Here is a 16,514-nt window from a genome sequence, read left to right as displayed (position 1 = left end):
TTATAAAAACCGTAAGAAATTTGTCTTAGGTCTCTGCATTAGGAAATGTTACGTTTCTCTTCGTGTGAGTCTCATAACTGACTGTGTTTCCTTTTGTTGGGGCATCTTGAAAACAGCTTGCCTGTAGTAGCTGTATGGAAATTTATATGATTGGCATTTATAAATAGATGTTACCTTGACTTCAGTTTATTTTCCTTCCTTTATTTTCATTTTACCTGCTTTGTATATCTATTTTTTAATACTGTTTTATTACACTGGATGTATTCTAGTTGCTGAAGGGGAATTCCCTGGAGGTCCAGTGGTTAGGACTCCATGTTTTCACTGCCAGTAGCGCTGGTTCAATCCCTGGTCGGGCAACTACGATCCCGCAAGCTGCACTTGGCCAAAAAAAGTTGCTGTAAATCCTTTTTGGAATGAAATTTAATTCAATAACATATATTAACTGAATGAACAACCTCAGTGAAAAATTTTTTATCTGAAATTTTCACTTATCAATGCTGCTTTCATCCCATTTGAATACAGATCAGTGGTAACTAGTAGCTGAATATCATACTAAATACGATTCTTGGTTTATATCATTTAATTCTCAGAACAACCCTGTAAGATAAATACTACTGTTACCCATATTTTATAGCTGCGGAAGCTTGAGTCTTAGATTAAGAAACTTGCCTACAGTGTCCCACACAGTAAGTGCTAGAGCTGGGCTTTAAACCTAGGTAGTATAGACAACTCTGACAGTACAGTATACTGGTTTTTGAAAACATTTTTTGGCAGTGGAATTTTTTTTAAATAAAATTTTAATTAAGAAATCCCAATAATAAACAGATAAAAGCAGTATTACTAATGAGTTTATTTTTTGTAATTTGGAATGTATATTATTTCTTGTTAGAAAGTCGATTTATAACTTTGGTTTCTAGTTTATTTCTAGTTTTAGTTGGGCAGTGTGGAGAAAACCCTCATTCATACCTTATTTGCGTATGACAACAGTTAAACTCTATTATAATATGTACTTACTTTTTTTTCCTTTTTTTTTAAGATTGATTGATTTTTTTGGCTGCATTGGGTCTAGTTGCTGCACACGGGACCTTTCGTTGCAGCGCGCAGGCTCTTCATTGTAGTGTGTGGGCTTCTCTCTAGTTGTGGTGGCAGGTTTTCTCTTCTCTAGTTGTGGCATGCAGGCTCCAGGGCACGTGGGCTCTGTAATCATGGCGCGCAGGTTCCAGAGCGCATGGGCTCCGTGTTTTGCGGCACGCGGGCTCAGTATTGTGGCGCATGGGCTTAGTTGCCCTGCAGCATGTAGATCTTAGTTCCCTGACCAGGTATCGAACCCGCATCCCCTGCATCATAAGGCGGATTCTTTACCACTGGACCACCAGGGAAGTCCCAACCACAGGTAACCTTTTTAACGGCATGCTATTCTTCTAGTTTGGAAGAAGAATAAATCAAAGTTGACTCACAAAGGCTTGCATTCTCTAACATAAATGTCATGAAAAACAATTATTAGTCTTAGATAATACAACATAGGATAAGATGGTTATTTATTTTCTCATTCCAACTGACTTATGCTGTGATACGAGCACTTGGAACAGAAGTCTATTCAAATAACGTTTAATTTACCGTTGTACATGAGTAGGCTTGCACAGCCTAGCATCTCTTCACTTCAGAAATAATGTTTTTTAATCAGTAACCCATTTTCAAGAAGTTAACATGTGCATACAAAGATGGCAGAAGAGTCTATATCCATAGGCCGTTTAAAAATTTGGGTAATCATGGGTTCCCTGGTGGCGCAGTGGTTGAGGGTCTGCCTACTGATGCAGGGGACACAGGTTCGTGCCCCGGTCCGGGAAGATCCCACATGCCGCGGAGCTGCTGGGCCCGTGAGCCAAGGCCGCTGAGCCTGCACGTCTGGAGCCTGTGCTCCACAACGGGAGAGGCCACAACAGTGAGAGGCCCGCGTACCGCAAAAAAATAATTAAAATATGGATAATCATATGTTTTTAAACTGTTGTGTATTTCAAATAGGAAACATCTCTACCAGGCCCTGGGATTTTTAGAACAGAGTTTGGACACTGCTGACTTGGATTCTCAAGAATTGGCGGTTGTTTCTGTCCCAACACCATTTAATTCTTATATATCCTGTTTATCATAATTCTTCAATCCTCTAAATGTCTTGTATTATGGGACGTAATTGTAAGAAATGGAATGACTGTATAGTGAGATAGTATCACGAAGAAAACTGAGTTTTGGTTCTACTTTCTATTTTAGTACAGTGTGAGGTTTGTATTATGATTAATAGCCACTCTAATCGCCAAAAGGTACCAGTTCCAGTACCTTCTTTGTAGCAGGTGGTTTTGCCATGTTAACTTCTAAAGTCTCCATAAGAAATAGTAGCAAACCTTGGTAGCAGTATAAAAAAAAATTTTTTGATGGGACATATAAAGCAGTTAATTGAGAAGAGTTGTAGGTAAAAAGTGCTATAAGACTTTGGAAAATCTTTTTCTTACTTCTTCTTACATTCTTTAAGCCCTAGACCCATCTCCTTTAGGAATCTTTGTCTTTTTTCCTTCATCCTTGACATTATTCTCCTTCTCCATTTGTTTTATATCAGTTCCACTAAGCTGATCCTTGGTGAAGATGCACAGAAATGTTCTGTATCGTTATGTATATTTTCAAGAATGTGCTGGTTCCCATTCAATGATGTTGGAATATATTGATTTTCTTATTGAGAGATGAATATAACACTATTTAGCCATTAAGCTAAATAACATGTTTAGATTTGATAAAGCATTAAGATTAGATTGTGTAAAACATTTTGCCAACCTTGACTGAAAGATAACCTTAGAGTATGTTTATAGTAATACTTTTTTACATTAACCTTGAAATTTAGTGACTTACTCACTGTTAAGTCTAATATACGAAGTTCTCTGTTAAATACATACACAACTTGACTCGCTGAGAGAAAGTGAGTGATTCTTAACAACATCGAGGAGCAGTTTTCTGACCTTGTTGACTTCTCCCCTTTAGAATCCTCAAAATCAGGTTCTCCTTTATACCTATAAAACTAAATATTACTTGTCCATCCTTAGATAACATTCCTTTGTTTATTCTGGAAATTGGGGATTAGAGGGATGTGAAGCTGTAACCATGGTTTGATGTTAGGTTTAAAGATCCTAGAATGCCATTCTAAAATTTTTAGATTTATTTATTAGGCATTGGAGTGCCGTGGAATATTGTGGTTCATATGATTCAGTAATGTGGATTATTATGAAGAGAATGTTTTAGGAAGTTTGATTTGCTGAGATGTAACGTATAGGATCAAATTGAAGAGAAGCTGAAGCTGGAAGATGTCAGCTTTTTACAGTAGTGTTTTGAGGAGGGAGGCAGAATGGGAAAAAGGAGAATTAATGTACATTTAACATGGTTGCATTTTTTTTTTTTTCTGTTCTTTCAGGATCCTCTTGTGCATTTATCAGAAGATGTGATTGCGAGAACTTATAACATTTTTGCTATTATGTTTCGGTATGCAGTAGAGATATTAACCTGGGAAAAGGAAAGTGAATTGCCACCAGATTTAGAGATGGTGTAAGTACAGCCCATTTATTCCTTGTATTTGTATTTGCTCACACTCAATTTTAACCATTTTGATTCTGATTCCTCAAATTAACTTTAATACAGCTAGGATAGAACATAATCGTTTTTAATAATTAGTTTTCAGCATAATAATAACCTTGGTTTTATAGTTTTTAAATATGTGTGAGCCATTTAATTGGTAGAGGTTTTTCCCTGTTGTTGATTTCACCAATTTATAGCCATATTTTAGCCACATCAAGGCTCTACCACGGTTTCAAGCACAGACATTTTTCTCTTCTTTGTGTGATAAAGCTGTTAAGTTAACTCTACAATTCTTTTTGTTTGTGTATGAGATTTGATTAGGGAATGAGCACTTTGATCTAAGTGAGTTTTCTGGTTTGACTAAATACACAAATTCAGTTTTAACCACTTTTGATTCTAAATTTGTATAAAATTTATTCTACACTTTGTGCTTCTTTTAGAGTACATCTAACATTTTTACCATTTGTTCTTAGATTATTGAGGAGATTGCAAATATGTGACCAGAGAGCTGGATTCTGCTATAGCTGTATTTAAGGTTAAGGGCTTACTTTTCTGCATGAATGTGCTTGCCTCAAGCAGCCTTCTCTTCTACTTTTAATTCTAGCCAAGCTTGTTGGAATTGTATTCACAGTTAAGGTTGAATACAAGTGAGAGTCTAAAGGACGTTGGTGGTGTTTCTTTTTTGCTTTCTCAACAGTGTTCCAAATAATTAGGTTGTGGGTTGTTTTTTAGTAAAATGAGGAGTTAGTATTCCTTTTTTGGAAATGTTGAAAATGGCTTAGTTACCTCATGACTTTATCTTCATGTATTTTGAGTTGGGGACCAACTAAGATCTAAATCTGAGATCCAAATTTAGACCGTAGAGAATAGAAGAGTTGTGTTTTTATTTTTCTGTTCCATTGTAAGTTTGGGACCACCAGCATAGAAGGGAAAAGAATCTAACTTGCGTCTCTTGTAATGTTTTCCCATCTTAGTAAATGGCATTTCATCTATCCAAAAACCTGAGTCACGCATATCCACTTAGATTTCGGGTCCAGCTGGTTCTCCCTCTGTCAAGTTGTTTACTTCTGTTCATCTCCATTACTACTATCCTAGTCCAAATTGCATTAATTTCATCCTTGGACAACATGACGTCCCTAACTAGACTGCCATATCCACTCGTGTCTCTCATGGTCCATTCTCCACATATAGCCAAAGTGAACTTTAAGACAAATCGGACCATAGCTCCTATTTCACTCTTTCAAATCTTCGATTGCCCTTAGGATGGCAAAATCGAAATCCATTACAAGGTCTTTAAGATTTCTGCCTATCTCCAGACTAATCTCCTCCTTCCTCCCTGTGCTCCAGCTCCCAGTATTTACTTTTGCCACCTCAGGGCCTTTGCTTTCACTTTCTTTTGGCCCATGGTTTCTCAACCTTCGCACTGTTGGCTTTGGGGGCCAGATATTATGGGCTCTAACTGGTGGACTGTAGAATTTTTAGCAGCATCCTTGGCCTTTACCCACTGGATGCCAGTGGCACTCCCACCCCAGTCATGACAACCAAAATTTTCCAGACATTGTCCAGTGGTCATCTATGGAGGGTAGAGGAGAATTGCCCCCAGTTGAGCACCACTGATAGCCAATTCTGACTTCAGCTCTCAAATTACTTCTTTGGCAGCTCTCTGAACTCCCATACTGGTTTTATCCCACTCTAGCATCCTATTCTTTATGTATAGTATCTATCTTTCCCACCATCTGGTAGTGTCATAGAGTTTGGGGGCTACAGATGGCTTCATTACAGGTATGTGCCTAGTACCTAGCACGTTCCCTAGAACAAACTGTGCTCTTAATAAATCATCCTGGAGCAAGGTGATAATGCAAATAGATAATAAATAGTTAATGTTTTATCCCACAGAGAGAAGAGTGACACCTACTATTGCATGCTGTTTAATGATGAGGTTCATACCTATGAACAAGTTATTTATACTCTTCAGAAAGCTGTTAACTGTACACAAAAAGAAGCCATTGGCTTTGCAACTACAGTAGATCGAGATGTAAGTAATTTCATTATATTGATGTCACATAATAAACTTTTAATACAGATAAGTTATCCTAGAAAATTGAGTTAGAGGTATATATATCTAGGCTATTTTTCTTTAATTTCATATGAATATTGACCCAAATATATATTGGGTATAACTGTAAGCTATTGTCAGAAAGTTTAGGAGGAAACATAGATACAGTTGCTCTCATCCTACACAGTGGTTAGAAATATTCAGTTATGAAAATAGAAATTATAGCAGCCTAGAAGAATAAATGTTGTGTTGTTCAAGGATAACAACTTGAACTTATTAATGGCTTGAAAAATGTTAGGATAGTTTTGAAGGAAAATATTTTAATTTACTTTTTAATTAATGAATAGAATAAACATTGTAGATATTAAAAATTGACCAGGGCTTCCCTGGTGGTGCAGTGGTTGAGAGTCCGCCTGCCGATGCAGGGGACACAGGTCCGTGCCCCGGTCCGGGAAGATCCCACATGCCGCGGAGCAGCTAGGCCCGTGAGACATGGCCGCTGAGCCTACGTGTCCGGAGCCTGTGCTCTGCAACCAGAGAGGCCACAACAGTGAGAGGCCCGCGTACCGCAAAAAAAAAAAAAAAAAAAAATTGACCAGAGTTGTTATGTGCTCAGATGACACTGTGTTTATTTGTTTACTGTTTCAAAAGTTATTAATACTGAATATAAATATTTTTACAAGTTAATTTCAAATATCTTTATTTACAGGGACGTAGGTCTGTTCGATATGGAGACTTCCAGTATTGTGAACAAGCAAAATTAGTAATTGTGGTAAGTAATTTAAAAATAGTCTACACTCTTATTTTTTATTAGTATAAAACTAGTCCCACATTTTGGTGTGTATGAACACATTTTTCTGTCTTCCTGAATGTAAAGCCACATCAATCAAAAATCATGTTTAGGGGCTTCCCTGGTGGCGCAGTGATTGAGAGCCCACCTGCCGATGTAGGGGACACGGGTCTGTGCCCCGGTCCGGGAAGATCCCACATGCCGCGAAGCGGCTAGGCCCGTGAGCCATGGCTGCTGAGCCTGTGCGTCCGGAGCCTGTGCTCCGCAACGGGAGAGGCCACAGCAGTGAGAGGCCCGCGTACCGCAAAAAAAAAAAAAAATCATGTTTAAATATATGTTACCTGAGCATTGCTTATTGCTTTATCTAGTTTTTTTTTAAGCTACGTAAGATTGATACAGAAAATGAATGTTTAGATGAGATATATATGTATATATTTCTGTCTTCTTATTTTTTTATCAGAGATGTCTTAGAAAGTTTTTTGCTTTCTGTTTTGTTTTTGATAGGGTTTCAGATTACTTTTTAGGAATTAAACTGGCCTTTAGCACCAAGATTAGAATTCAAGGGAAGTTGTTTCTTGGTACCTAATAGCAAGGTATGCTGCATATCCTGATAGCATTTAGTGTATAATTTATCTGAAAGAAAACTATTCCCCACATTTAGATTTATTTTTAAAAGTTGTAATTTATTGTTTTTAACTATTCCATGTAACTGCATTTTATGTAAATGTCCTTTTAAAATATAATTTTATATATTGTGAAATATTTTAAATATACAGATGAAAATAGACATAACAGTAAATGCCTGTGTGCTACATTATACCTTATTTTCTTCATATGTATTTTAAATAAATAAAATAGTATAGAGGCCCTTGTATTATCCCCTCTAAATCCCATTCCCCTTCCTCCTTCCCTAGAGATAACTACTTTCATTAATTTATCTTTCGTTTTCATACATGCCTTTATATTTCATCTGTTAAATATCTGTCCATATTATATGTATTGATTTGGAAGTCTTTAAACATTATATAGCAAGATTCATACTGAATATATTATATTGCAATTTGCCTTTTCATTTCAGTGTTGTTTATAGATTGATCTGTGTTGATACATGTATCTGTAAGTATTCCATTGATGACTGTACCATAATTTTTCCATTCTCTAGTTGATGGACAATTAGGATATCTCCAATTTTTTCCTATAACTATCAGTCCTGCTGTGGTCATATTTTTGTCCTCTTGTTGCGTAGAAGCAAAAGTTTCTCTAGGGTATATACCAAGAAATGGAATTTCTGAGTTGTTAGCTTTTGAGCATTTTCAGCTATGCTAGATTTTGCCAAGTTAATCTCCAAAATGGTGGTACCAATATACATTCCAGCCAGCATCGAAGTAGAGTTCCCATATCTCTACCGCTTTGTCAAAACTATATATTGTCAGATTTTTAAAATTTTGCCAACCTGATGTGTATGAATGGCATCTCATCAGTTAAATTTGCACTGCCTTGATTACTGAGTATCTTATTTCATATTTATTGTATTGGTCATTTAAGTTTTCTGTGAATTTCTTGTTCATACCCTTTACCCATTTTTTTGTTGTTAGGTTACTTGTCTTTTTCTTACTCATTTGTAGGGGCTCTTTACATAATCTGAATCCTGATCTTTTGTTGCAGTATCTTTTCCTAATATGTGACTTATTTTAAGCTTATTTGTGATGCTTCTCCTTGAGCAAAAGCTTTAATTTTAATGTAGCAAAATATATTTTTCTCTTCATGAGTTTGTGTCTTATTTAAGAAATTCTTTATTGATAACTGGACATACCCAATTTAATAATACATCAGAAACTATACTGTGGTTGTATAAAAAGAACATGTGCATTCTTAGGAAATGTATACTGAAGTTTTTAGGGATAAAGGGACATTATGCATAAAACTTAACCTTCAGTGGTTTGTTTGGTTTTTTTTAATGCTTGTGTGTGTGTGGAGAAAGAAAGATAATGTGCAAATGATAAAGCAGTTGGAATAGAATGTTTACAGTAGATGAATCCAGGTAAAGGAGGTGTTTTTTTTCCCTTTACATTTGTTGCTTCACAGTGTTATTACGGTTTTTCCCTTAAAAATCAGTACTTGTAATCTCTGGTAGTGTCTGCATAGATATACTATATGCATAATATAGAATAGAAAGTCCAGAAATAGATACTAGTATGAGGAAAATCTAGGAAACAAGTACATTCTAAGGGAGGAGGAGAGCTTCTTAACCAAGACTAGAACCCCAGGAGTTAGAAAAGAACTTATTTTTGGCTACATAAAAAATTTGCATAGCAAAATATTATAAAAAATGTCAGTAGATTTAGAAAAATTATTTCTAACACAAAGGATAGACATTTAATGTTTATGATAAACAGAGCACTCATAGATTATCAGGTAAGGAGCAAACAACAAAATAGAAAAATGGACATAGGGTATGAAAAGACAATCACAACAGAGAAGATCTAGGTGGTAAATATATGTAAACTACCTAGTTTAGTAAAGTGATGGAGATTTCATACCCAACAAGATGGAGAAATTAGAGTGATAAAGTACCTTGCTGGCAGAGATGCAGAGAACAGAAGTACTTGTGTAAAAATAAATTGCTACCACATAATTGGAAAACAATCTAGTAGCATCTGTAATCTCTCTTAGGAATTTATCCTGTAAAAATATAAACACCAGTTAGTGTGTGTACAGAGATGTTCAGTACTACGTTTTTTTTATAGTCATAGAAGACTGTAAACAAAGAGACTATGAATGCCCTTCTCTAAAGAATGTCTAAATAAATCCACACCACAGAATATTATTGAGTCATTAACAACAACAAAAAAAACTGTTAACACAAAGATGCGACAGAATATGTGTAGTATCCCATTTTCTGTAAATCAAATAAAAACCTTTATAAATGTGTACATATATAGTACATATAGATGGATAAAATATGCAAAGTTGTACTGTGTTAATGTGGGTTATGGAGATGGGATGAACTGGTGGGTAGAAAGATGATCCAAGCAAAAAAGGAAAAGGGGGGAAAACATATTAAATTAAAAGCTTTGATAGACTTAAATAGACATTTATCCAAAGATGATATGCAGATTGCCAAAGCACAGGAAAATATGCTCAGTATTACTAATCACTAGGGGAATGCAAGTAAAAACCACAATAAGATACCACCTCATATCCATTTGGATGGCTATTAAAAACAAACGACAACAAAACAATAACAGAAAATCACAGGTATCGGCAAGGATATGGAAAAATTGGAACCCTCGTTCACTATTGGTAGGAATGTAAAATGGTGCGACCACTACGGAAAACAGTATGGTGGTTCCTCTAAAAATTAAAAATAGAATTGCCATATGATCCAGCAGTCTTGCTTCTGGATATATATACAAAAGAATTGAAAGCAGGGTCTCATGTTCTTAACAACATTATTCACAGTAGACAAAAGGTAGAAGCAACTTTAGTGTCTATCAATGGATGAATGGATAAACAAAGTCTATATACATACAATAGAATATTATTCAGCCTTAAAAAGGAAGAAAATTCTGATACATGCTACAGTGTGGATGAACCTTGAGGACATTATGCTAAGTGAAATAAGCTAGTCACAAAAAGATATTATAAATAATGTATGATTCTGCTTGTATGAGGTACCTGGAGTGTTTGATGGGTACAGAGTTTTGGTTTTGCAAGACAGAGAGTTCTGGAGACTGGTTATACAACAATGTGTGCTTTACAGAACTGCACACTTAAAAATGGTTAAGTTGGAAAGTTTTGTGTGTATTTACTACAATTTTTTTAAAGTATTGATAACATCACATTTGTGCAATGAAGTAAATTATTTAAATTAGTGTGTAATTACATTAAAAATTAGTTTAAAGACATAAAGCCAATTTAAGCATTTAAATAATTTATAATTGGTGGGGCAGATTTTCAAATATAAGACCAAAAATTCAGGTTACTTAAAGCTGTAACTTCTTACTTTTTTGTAAGAATCCTAGGATTCCTTCTAGAAAATTAGAATCTGAGTAAAGCAAGCCACATGGTATTTTTCTTACATACATGAAAAACTTCCCTATAATGATGAGAGTGTAGCTATATTAAATAAAAATATTAACTTCTTTCTCTAAAATAGCCTTTTTAAGTTTGTTTTTTCATCCTGCCATTTCTTTTTAAGAGAAATACCAGTAGACAGACAAAGCCACTCAAAGTTCAAGTTATGCATTCGTCTATTGTCGCACATCAGAATTTTGGTTTGAAACTTTTGTCTTGGCTGGGAAGTATTATTGGATATTCAGGTAGGTTCATACTTGTGCTAATTGACTTAAAAATGAGCTCATATGCCTTTGCAAAACTGTTTTGGAAAAAATAGCAAGTGGAATCATTTTTTTGCTATTAGTTTCATGTTTTAAAATACCATCTCATAATATCTTTATACATAGAAAAAAATCCGTTTCCCAATTTTGATCCATGGGATCTTTTTATATGCATACAGAGGAGTCTGTGTTCAAATAAATGCAGGAAACAGTGGGTTAAACAATTGTAAATGACTATAATACACTAATGAAACCTAAATCTTAGCAACTTGATAAAAGAACCTATTTCTTAATGGCGTATCCTGTGGAATTCTCTTCCACAAAGCAAGCTGCATAATGCTGCTGTATATAAAACCTAAATGATTAACTGTTTAAAGGCTGTCTTTGTTTTGACTTCTACGACTTGTGGTTACTAATAATTTGCAACCCTGAAAATTTGCAAATTTGAAGTTACTGTGTATTTGAGTTTTTCTTTTTCCACAGTCTACAAATTAGATAATCTTTTAAAAGTAGTGATAAACAGAATTAAGAACCTTCACGCCCAATGCCAAAAATACAAGTTTGTTGTGTAACACTGAAGAGTAAACTAGGAATAGATTTAAGCTGTCATACTGTTCTTCAGGCAAGAGAGGTGGTTTGAATAAATGACATTCCAATGTTTGCTATAAAGAAAATTTCTAAAACGTTTGTATTAAAAGGCTACTAGAAAGAGTATTGCCACACTGAATTGACAGGTGAAAATATGGGGGTGTGGAAATTTAGGAGAATGTGTTTGTTTAATCTAAATGTCTTTCCAATTATTTCACTCATCCTCTTTTTTTTTTTTTGGCTTTGGTGTTTTCCATTGGATATCTGTATGCCAAGTACTGTGCTACAGCATTAATGAATAGTATCATGGAATCAGTTTTCTGCTGAAAATTTTCTTTGAGAAAATTTATTTACCATCAACAATTTAAAGACCTTATCATCTATTATTTAATTCATATATAAAGTTTTCTCTTTAGCCTTGTAAATAATTTATAGTTGGTGACTCTTAAATTTTAAAGTTACTCTATTTTGGGGGGTTTTTTTCGGATTATTTTGCATGCTTGTAGAAGACTTAAAAACAGTGATTTTAAATATAAAATATGAAACTAGAAGGTATTGAAGTTCTGGTTTTGTTAATGCTTATATATAGTTTTTAAGTTTAGCATTTAGAATATAAAGGAATTTGCCTTCCAAAACCCCTCATATAGTAGGTATACATAAGTACATAGTGTATTTTTGTTTAATGAAGAACATTTTGCATAACATTAATAAAATGGACTGGTATATATTAAAGCACAGAGGTAATGTATTCTTTCTTTTAAATGGTAGTACAATTTTATATTATACCTGTCTTCAGTTATCATGGGATATGTAACAATTTTACTGTAACCTGGTTTAATTAGCATAGATGCTTTAAAGAACCATGTTTATTTCAGTGGCTTTTGGGTTCTTTGTTGTTTATTTAAATTCTTTACAGCATAAGAGGTCATTGCCGTTCCGATACACATGTATTTTGGTATTCTGGAATAAGAGTTGGTGTATAATGCAAGATTTGGAATTTTTCTCCATTTTGTGAACATGTTAATAAAATAGTTAATATGTTTACTTTTTCTGAATAAATTTGACCTTTAGTTAAAAAAAAAAAGTAAGACTCTATAGTAGATCCATTTGAAAATTTCTACTAATATGTCATTTTATTTTAATATTTGAAGTTACTGTATCTTGACTACTTTTCTTCTTGTTTTAAGATGGTCTTCGCCGAATTTTATGTCAAGTTGGTTTACAAGAAGGGCCAAATGGTGAAAACTCTTCTCTAGTGGATAGGTTGATGCTTAGTGATTCCAAATTGTGGAAAGGTACGTATCTTAACTACTTTTAAGGTATAGGGGAACTTACACAAGTAATTGGGATGTTAGTTTCTTTTTCATTTGGGGAGGTATTTAATAAATATATTTATGGTTTTTAGAATTAACACATGCAGTCTTATTCTTTGGGGAAAAAACAGATTTGGGGATCCATGATCCAAATTAAATCACCTTTATGTTTTGTTTGAAAAATATATTTAGAAAAACTGATTAAGGAACACATGTAGAGTGTTGCTCTTGACACTTAAAATACAGTTGATCATATGAAAACTTTGGAAGTGTAATTTTTGGCTTGTTTGATATATCCTTATCTTACGTCTGCTCTTTTTGTGAAAGGTGCTAGGAGTGTGTATCATCAGTTGTTCATGAGCAGTCTACTTATGGATTTGAAATACAAGAAACTGTTTGCTGTTCGATTTGCAAAGGTAAGTAGTTTCTCACTTTTAAAGATTAACAAAATAGGTTATATACAGAGTAACTGTAGTCCATGATTATAACCAGTGTTTGTAAAATTAACAGCTGATAGTAATATGTCAATGCGTTGATTTTAAATTCTAAGAAACTTCATAAATGATCATTTTATCTTTCATCAATAGAATAAAATTCTAGCAGTGAGGGTTTTCTTGTTTATCATCTGCCATGATAATGTGACTATCCATCTCTGCAGTGTGTATGATGTGAAATGATAAATGAAGACTTTAAACCTATGTCATTGAATTATGTTATTCCTGTTAAATTTTGTGTAAGAAAAGATAATTTTAGTTGAAATGACCGGTATATTTGGATGTGATTTAAGAAGCATAACTCTAGGTTGTTGATATTATTGAATTATGTTCTTCTCCCTTTCAGCAGCATGCGATTAAGCTAACTGCTTGGTTTTTTATTCACCTGAATTAGGGGTTATTAACAAAGGAAACATACAAGAATCATTTGGGCAGCTCTTTCAAAATGCATGTGTTTGCGTTCCATTCTCAAACCTACTGAAGCAGATTCACCAAGAATGGGGCCCAAGCATGTATACTTTGAAAGAGCCATCAGGTGACTCTGATAGGCATCCAGAAGTAATGAAAGTGTGGTTTCATCAGAGACAGTGTAAAGCTACTGTGATTTGGCTCCACCCATGTACAGTGACGTCCCAGGATTTTAGTAGCTGTTACTCCTATTTGAGTTCACAAATTGCCATTGTGCTAAAGAAGATTGTATAGTGAATTGATATTTACACAGAGTTTAGTTGGTACATTCCACTTATCATTCTCATAGAATATCTTATTGACTCCTCCAGCACTGATATTTCATTATAATCCTTAAACATTGGTCATTGTGGATTAGAGGTGAATCTCCCCCTTGTTGTTTAGAATTACCAGCAGTTGCAGAGAGATTTTATGGAGGATGATCACGAGCGAGCAGTGTCCGTGACTGCTCTGTCTGTCCAGTTCTTCACCGCACCTACTCTGGTGAGTAGTGCTTGCCTTTTCTTTGTAACTGATAGTTGGCACTCCTTGCCTTTTTTTGCCTTCTTAATAGAACTATGAGCGTTTGCAGAGTGATTATGTGACAGATGACCACGACAGAGAGTTTTCAATCGCAGACCTCTCGGTTCAGATTTTCACAGTCCCTTCACTTGTAAGTACTAAAAGACTAAGAAGAATTTTCTTGTTTTCCATTAGAAGAAGTAAAGCCTTAAAATAATAGAGAACTGAGATCTGTATATTCCTGAATAGAAAAATATTTTATTAATGGGTGATCAGACTTCAGATGCCTTCAGTCATACTAGAACATGTATCTTTGAATGTGTAATCTGGAGGAGGAAAGTCATTTGAACTTAATCTGTACTTTCTCATAGTACTTCCCCGAGGTTTTGAACTGATGAGTTAAAATTAAACTCATTAGTTTAACAAATCTATCCATTAGAAACAGCATATTGTGGGAATTCCCTGGCCATCCAATGGTTAGGACTCAGTGCTTTCACTGCCTGCAAGTTCAGTCCCTGGTCGGGGAACTAAAATCCTCCAAGCTGCATGGCACGGCCAAAAAAAGAAGAAACAGCATATTGTGTATAATCTCACATTCTAAGAAGCCTCCTTTTCCCTGCTAAGGGAAGGGGTAACTAAGGCAGTTGAATCATGATGATTGGGTGATCTTGTACTAAGTTTCACTAGTTGTTCCAGGAGGCATCACTATGTTTTAGTTCTATTGAATAATTTATTAATATTTAATTCATTAAAAAAAATTACTGAGCACCTATTATTTATTGGGCACAATTCTAGGTTTTGGGAATGAACGGTGAACAGATATGGGCCTTGCCGTCATGGAACTTAACAGTAGGGAGGGAAAGACTCACATAAATGGTAATTAAAATTATAATAAAAACTGAAGAATTCTGTTGTTTTGATAGAGTAGGAGAGATCTGACCTTTTCCCACAGTTCAGAAGAGGATTCTGTAGAGAAGGTAACTTTATGTTGGAGTGTGAAGAGAAATCATGCATAGGAATCAACACTTGAGAAAATCCTGAAGTAGGGAAGGGAAGACAAGGGAAGAAGTACGGTCGAAGATCCTTGAACACGGAGTTAAATGAGACCAGAAACATAGGCAAGGGCCTAATTGTATGGAGTTAAGAGTATTCTACAGTTATTTTATTAACAAGGTATTATGTTCCAGCTTCTTTTTTTTAATGACTGTTTTTTCCCCAGATTATTTTTATGTTCAGGGGTATATTCTAGGACAGTTGAAGCTGTCTGGAGTCTATTTAGCCACTAATGAGATATCTGGGGCCAAATTAAGGGTTTTGGTTTTTCTCTTAAGAACATTGGAAGGCACTGAAGAGTTTTAGGTGACACTTACATCATCACATTTGTGATTTTTAAAAGATGATGCTTCTTGTAATTTGGAGAACAAATTTGCAGGAGCAGTAGTGGATGTGGGAAACCTGTGGGGATTGTGGCAGCCGGTATAGAAGTTGTGAGAGATATGTAAGTAGTGAAATCTACTGACGGGCCACACGTTGGGTTTGAGGAATATTAGGTTTGGTGAGTGATCGGTTGTTGGGTTTGAGGGGAAAATATAAAGGTGATTTCTGGGTTTCTGACTTTTGTAACCAAGTGGAGAATGAGAACTTATAAAAAGGGAAAGTGTTGCTTTCATTTGAGTCAGGGATGAGTTTGAGAAGCCTTTGAAACAATCCCATGTGTATTCAAATCTGTTTCTCTCCTCCATTGATCCTTTTGTCCATTTCCATGCCAGTACCGAGTTTTAATAAATTAGCTTACTATTCCATTTTGATATTTTATAGAGCTAAATCTTCTTTCATTATTCTTTTCAAAAAAATTCTTAATTATTTTAGGCTTTTTTTTAGAGAAGAACTAAAATCAGTTTGTCAATTTCAGAAACCACATTAGGGTTTTTGACTGAAAAGATGTTGTATTTATAGATAGTATGGGAAGAACTGATAACTTTGCAATATTGAGTATCCCCATCTAGGAACATAACTTGTCCTAAAAGTGTTTATGTTTTATATTTTTGACACTATTGTAAATTATTCACATTTTTAATCTCACTATGGCTAATATGTAAGAAAACTACTGATTTTTGGGCTTCCCTGTTGGCATGGTGGTTGAGAGTCCGCCTGCCGATGCAGGGGACACGGGTTTGTGCCCCGGTCCAGGAAGATCCCACATGCCGCGGAGCAGCTGGGCCCGTGAGCCATGGCCGTTGAGCCTGCGCGTCCGGAGCCTGTGCTCCGCAACGGGAGAGGCCACAACAGTGAGAGGCCCGCGTACCGCAAAAAAAAGAGAAAACTACTGATTTTTATATATCCATCTTTTAT

The 16,514-nt window shown here is 35.1% G+C and overlaps 1 protein-coding gene across 8 annotated transcripts in view; it reads left to right on the top strand.

The window, feature by feature from the left end:
- The window catches only part of UBR2 (ubiquitin protein ligase E3 component n-recognin 2), a 116,255-nt gene that overhangs the window by 40,395 nt on the left and 59,346 nt on the right, over positions 1-16,514 (top strand). For 7 of the 8 annotated variants that reach the window (XR_003796844.1, XR_003796843.1, XM_029244313.1 and 4 more), the window contains 7 exons: positions 3,452-3,582; positions 5,509-5,647; positions 6,378-6,440; positions 10,660-10,780; positions 12,574-12,681; positions 13,027-13,115; positions 14,215-14,313. Coding sequence is in view for 6 of the 8 variants with exons in the window: in XM_029244313.1 (XP_029100146.1) it covers positions 3,452-3,582; positions 5,509-5,647; positions 6,378-6,440; positions 10,660-10,780; positions 12,574-12,681; positions 13,027-13,115; positions 14,215-14,313 (750 nt within the window). In the remaining 2 variants the exon portion in view is untranslated. Of the gene's footprint in view, positions 1-3,451; positions 3,583-5,508; positions 5,648-6,377; positions 6,441-10,659; positions 10,781-12,573; positions 12,682-13,026; positions 13,116-14,045; positions 14,145-14,214; positions 14,314-16,514 lie in introns of all 8 variants that reach the window. The other variant, XM_029244312.1, reaches the window with a different exon arrangement.

Source organism: Monodon monoceros, unplaced genomic scaffold (assembly GCF_005190385.1).
Source record: "Monodon monoceros isolate NGI ecotype Baffin Bay Population unplaced genomic scaffold, NGI_Narwhal_1 Super_Scaffold_3, whole genome shotgun sequence".
Lineage (NCBI taxonomy): Eukaryota > Metazoa > Chordata > Mammalia > Artiodactyla > Monodontidae > Monodon > Monodon monoceros.
Note: the sequence above shows the minus strand (reverse complement) of the source record. Positions and strands in the feature narration are given on the sequence as shown.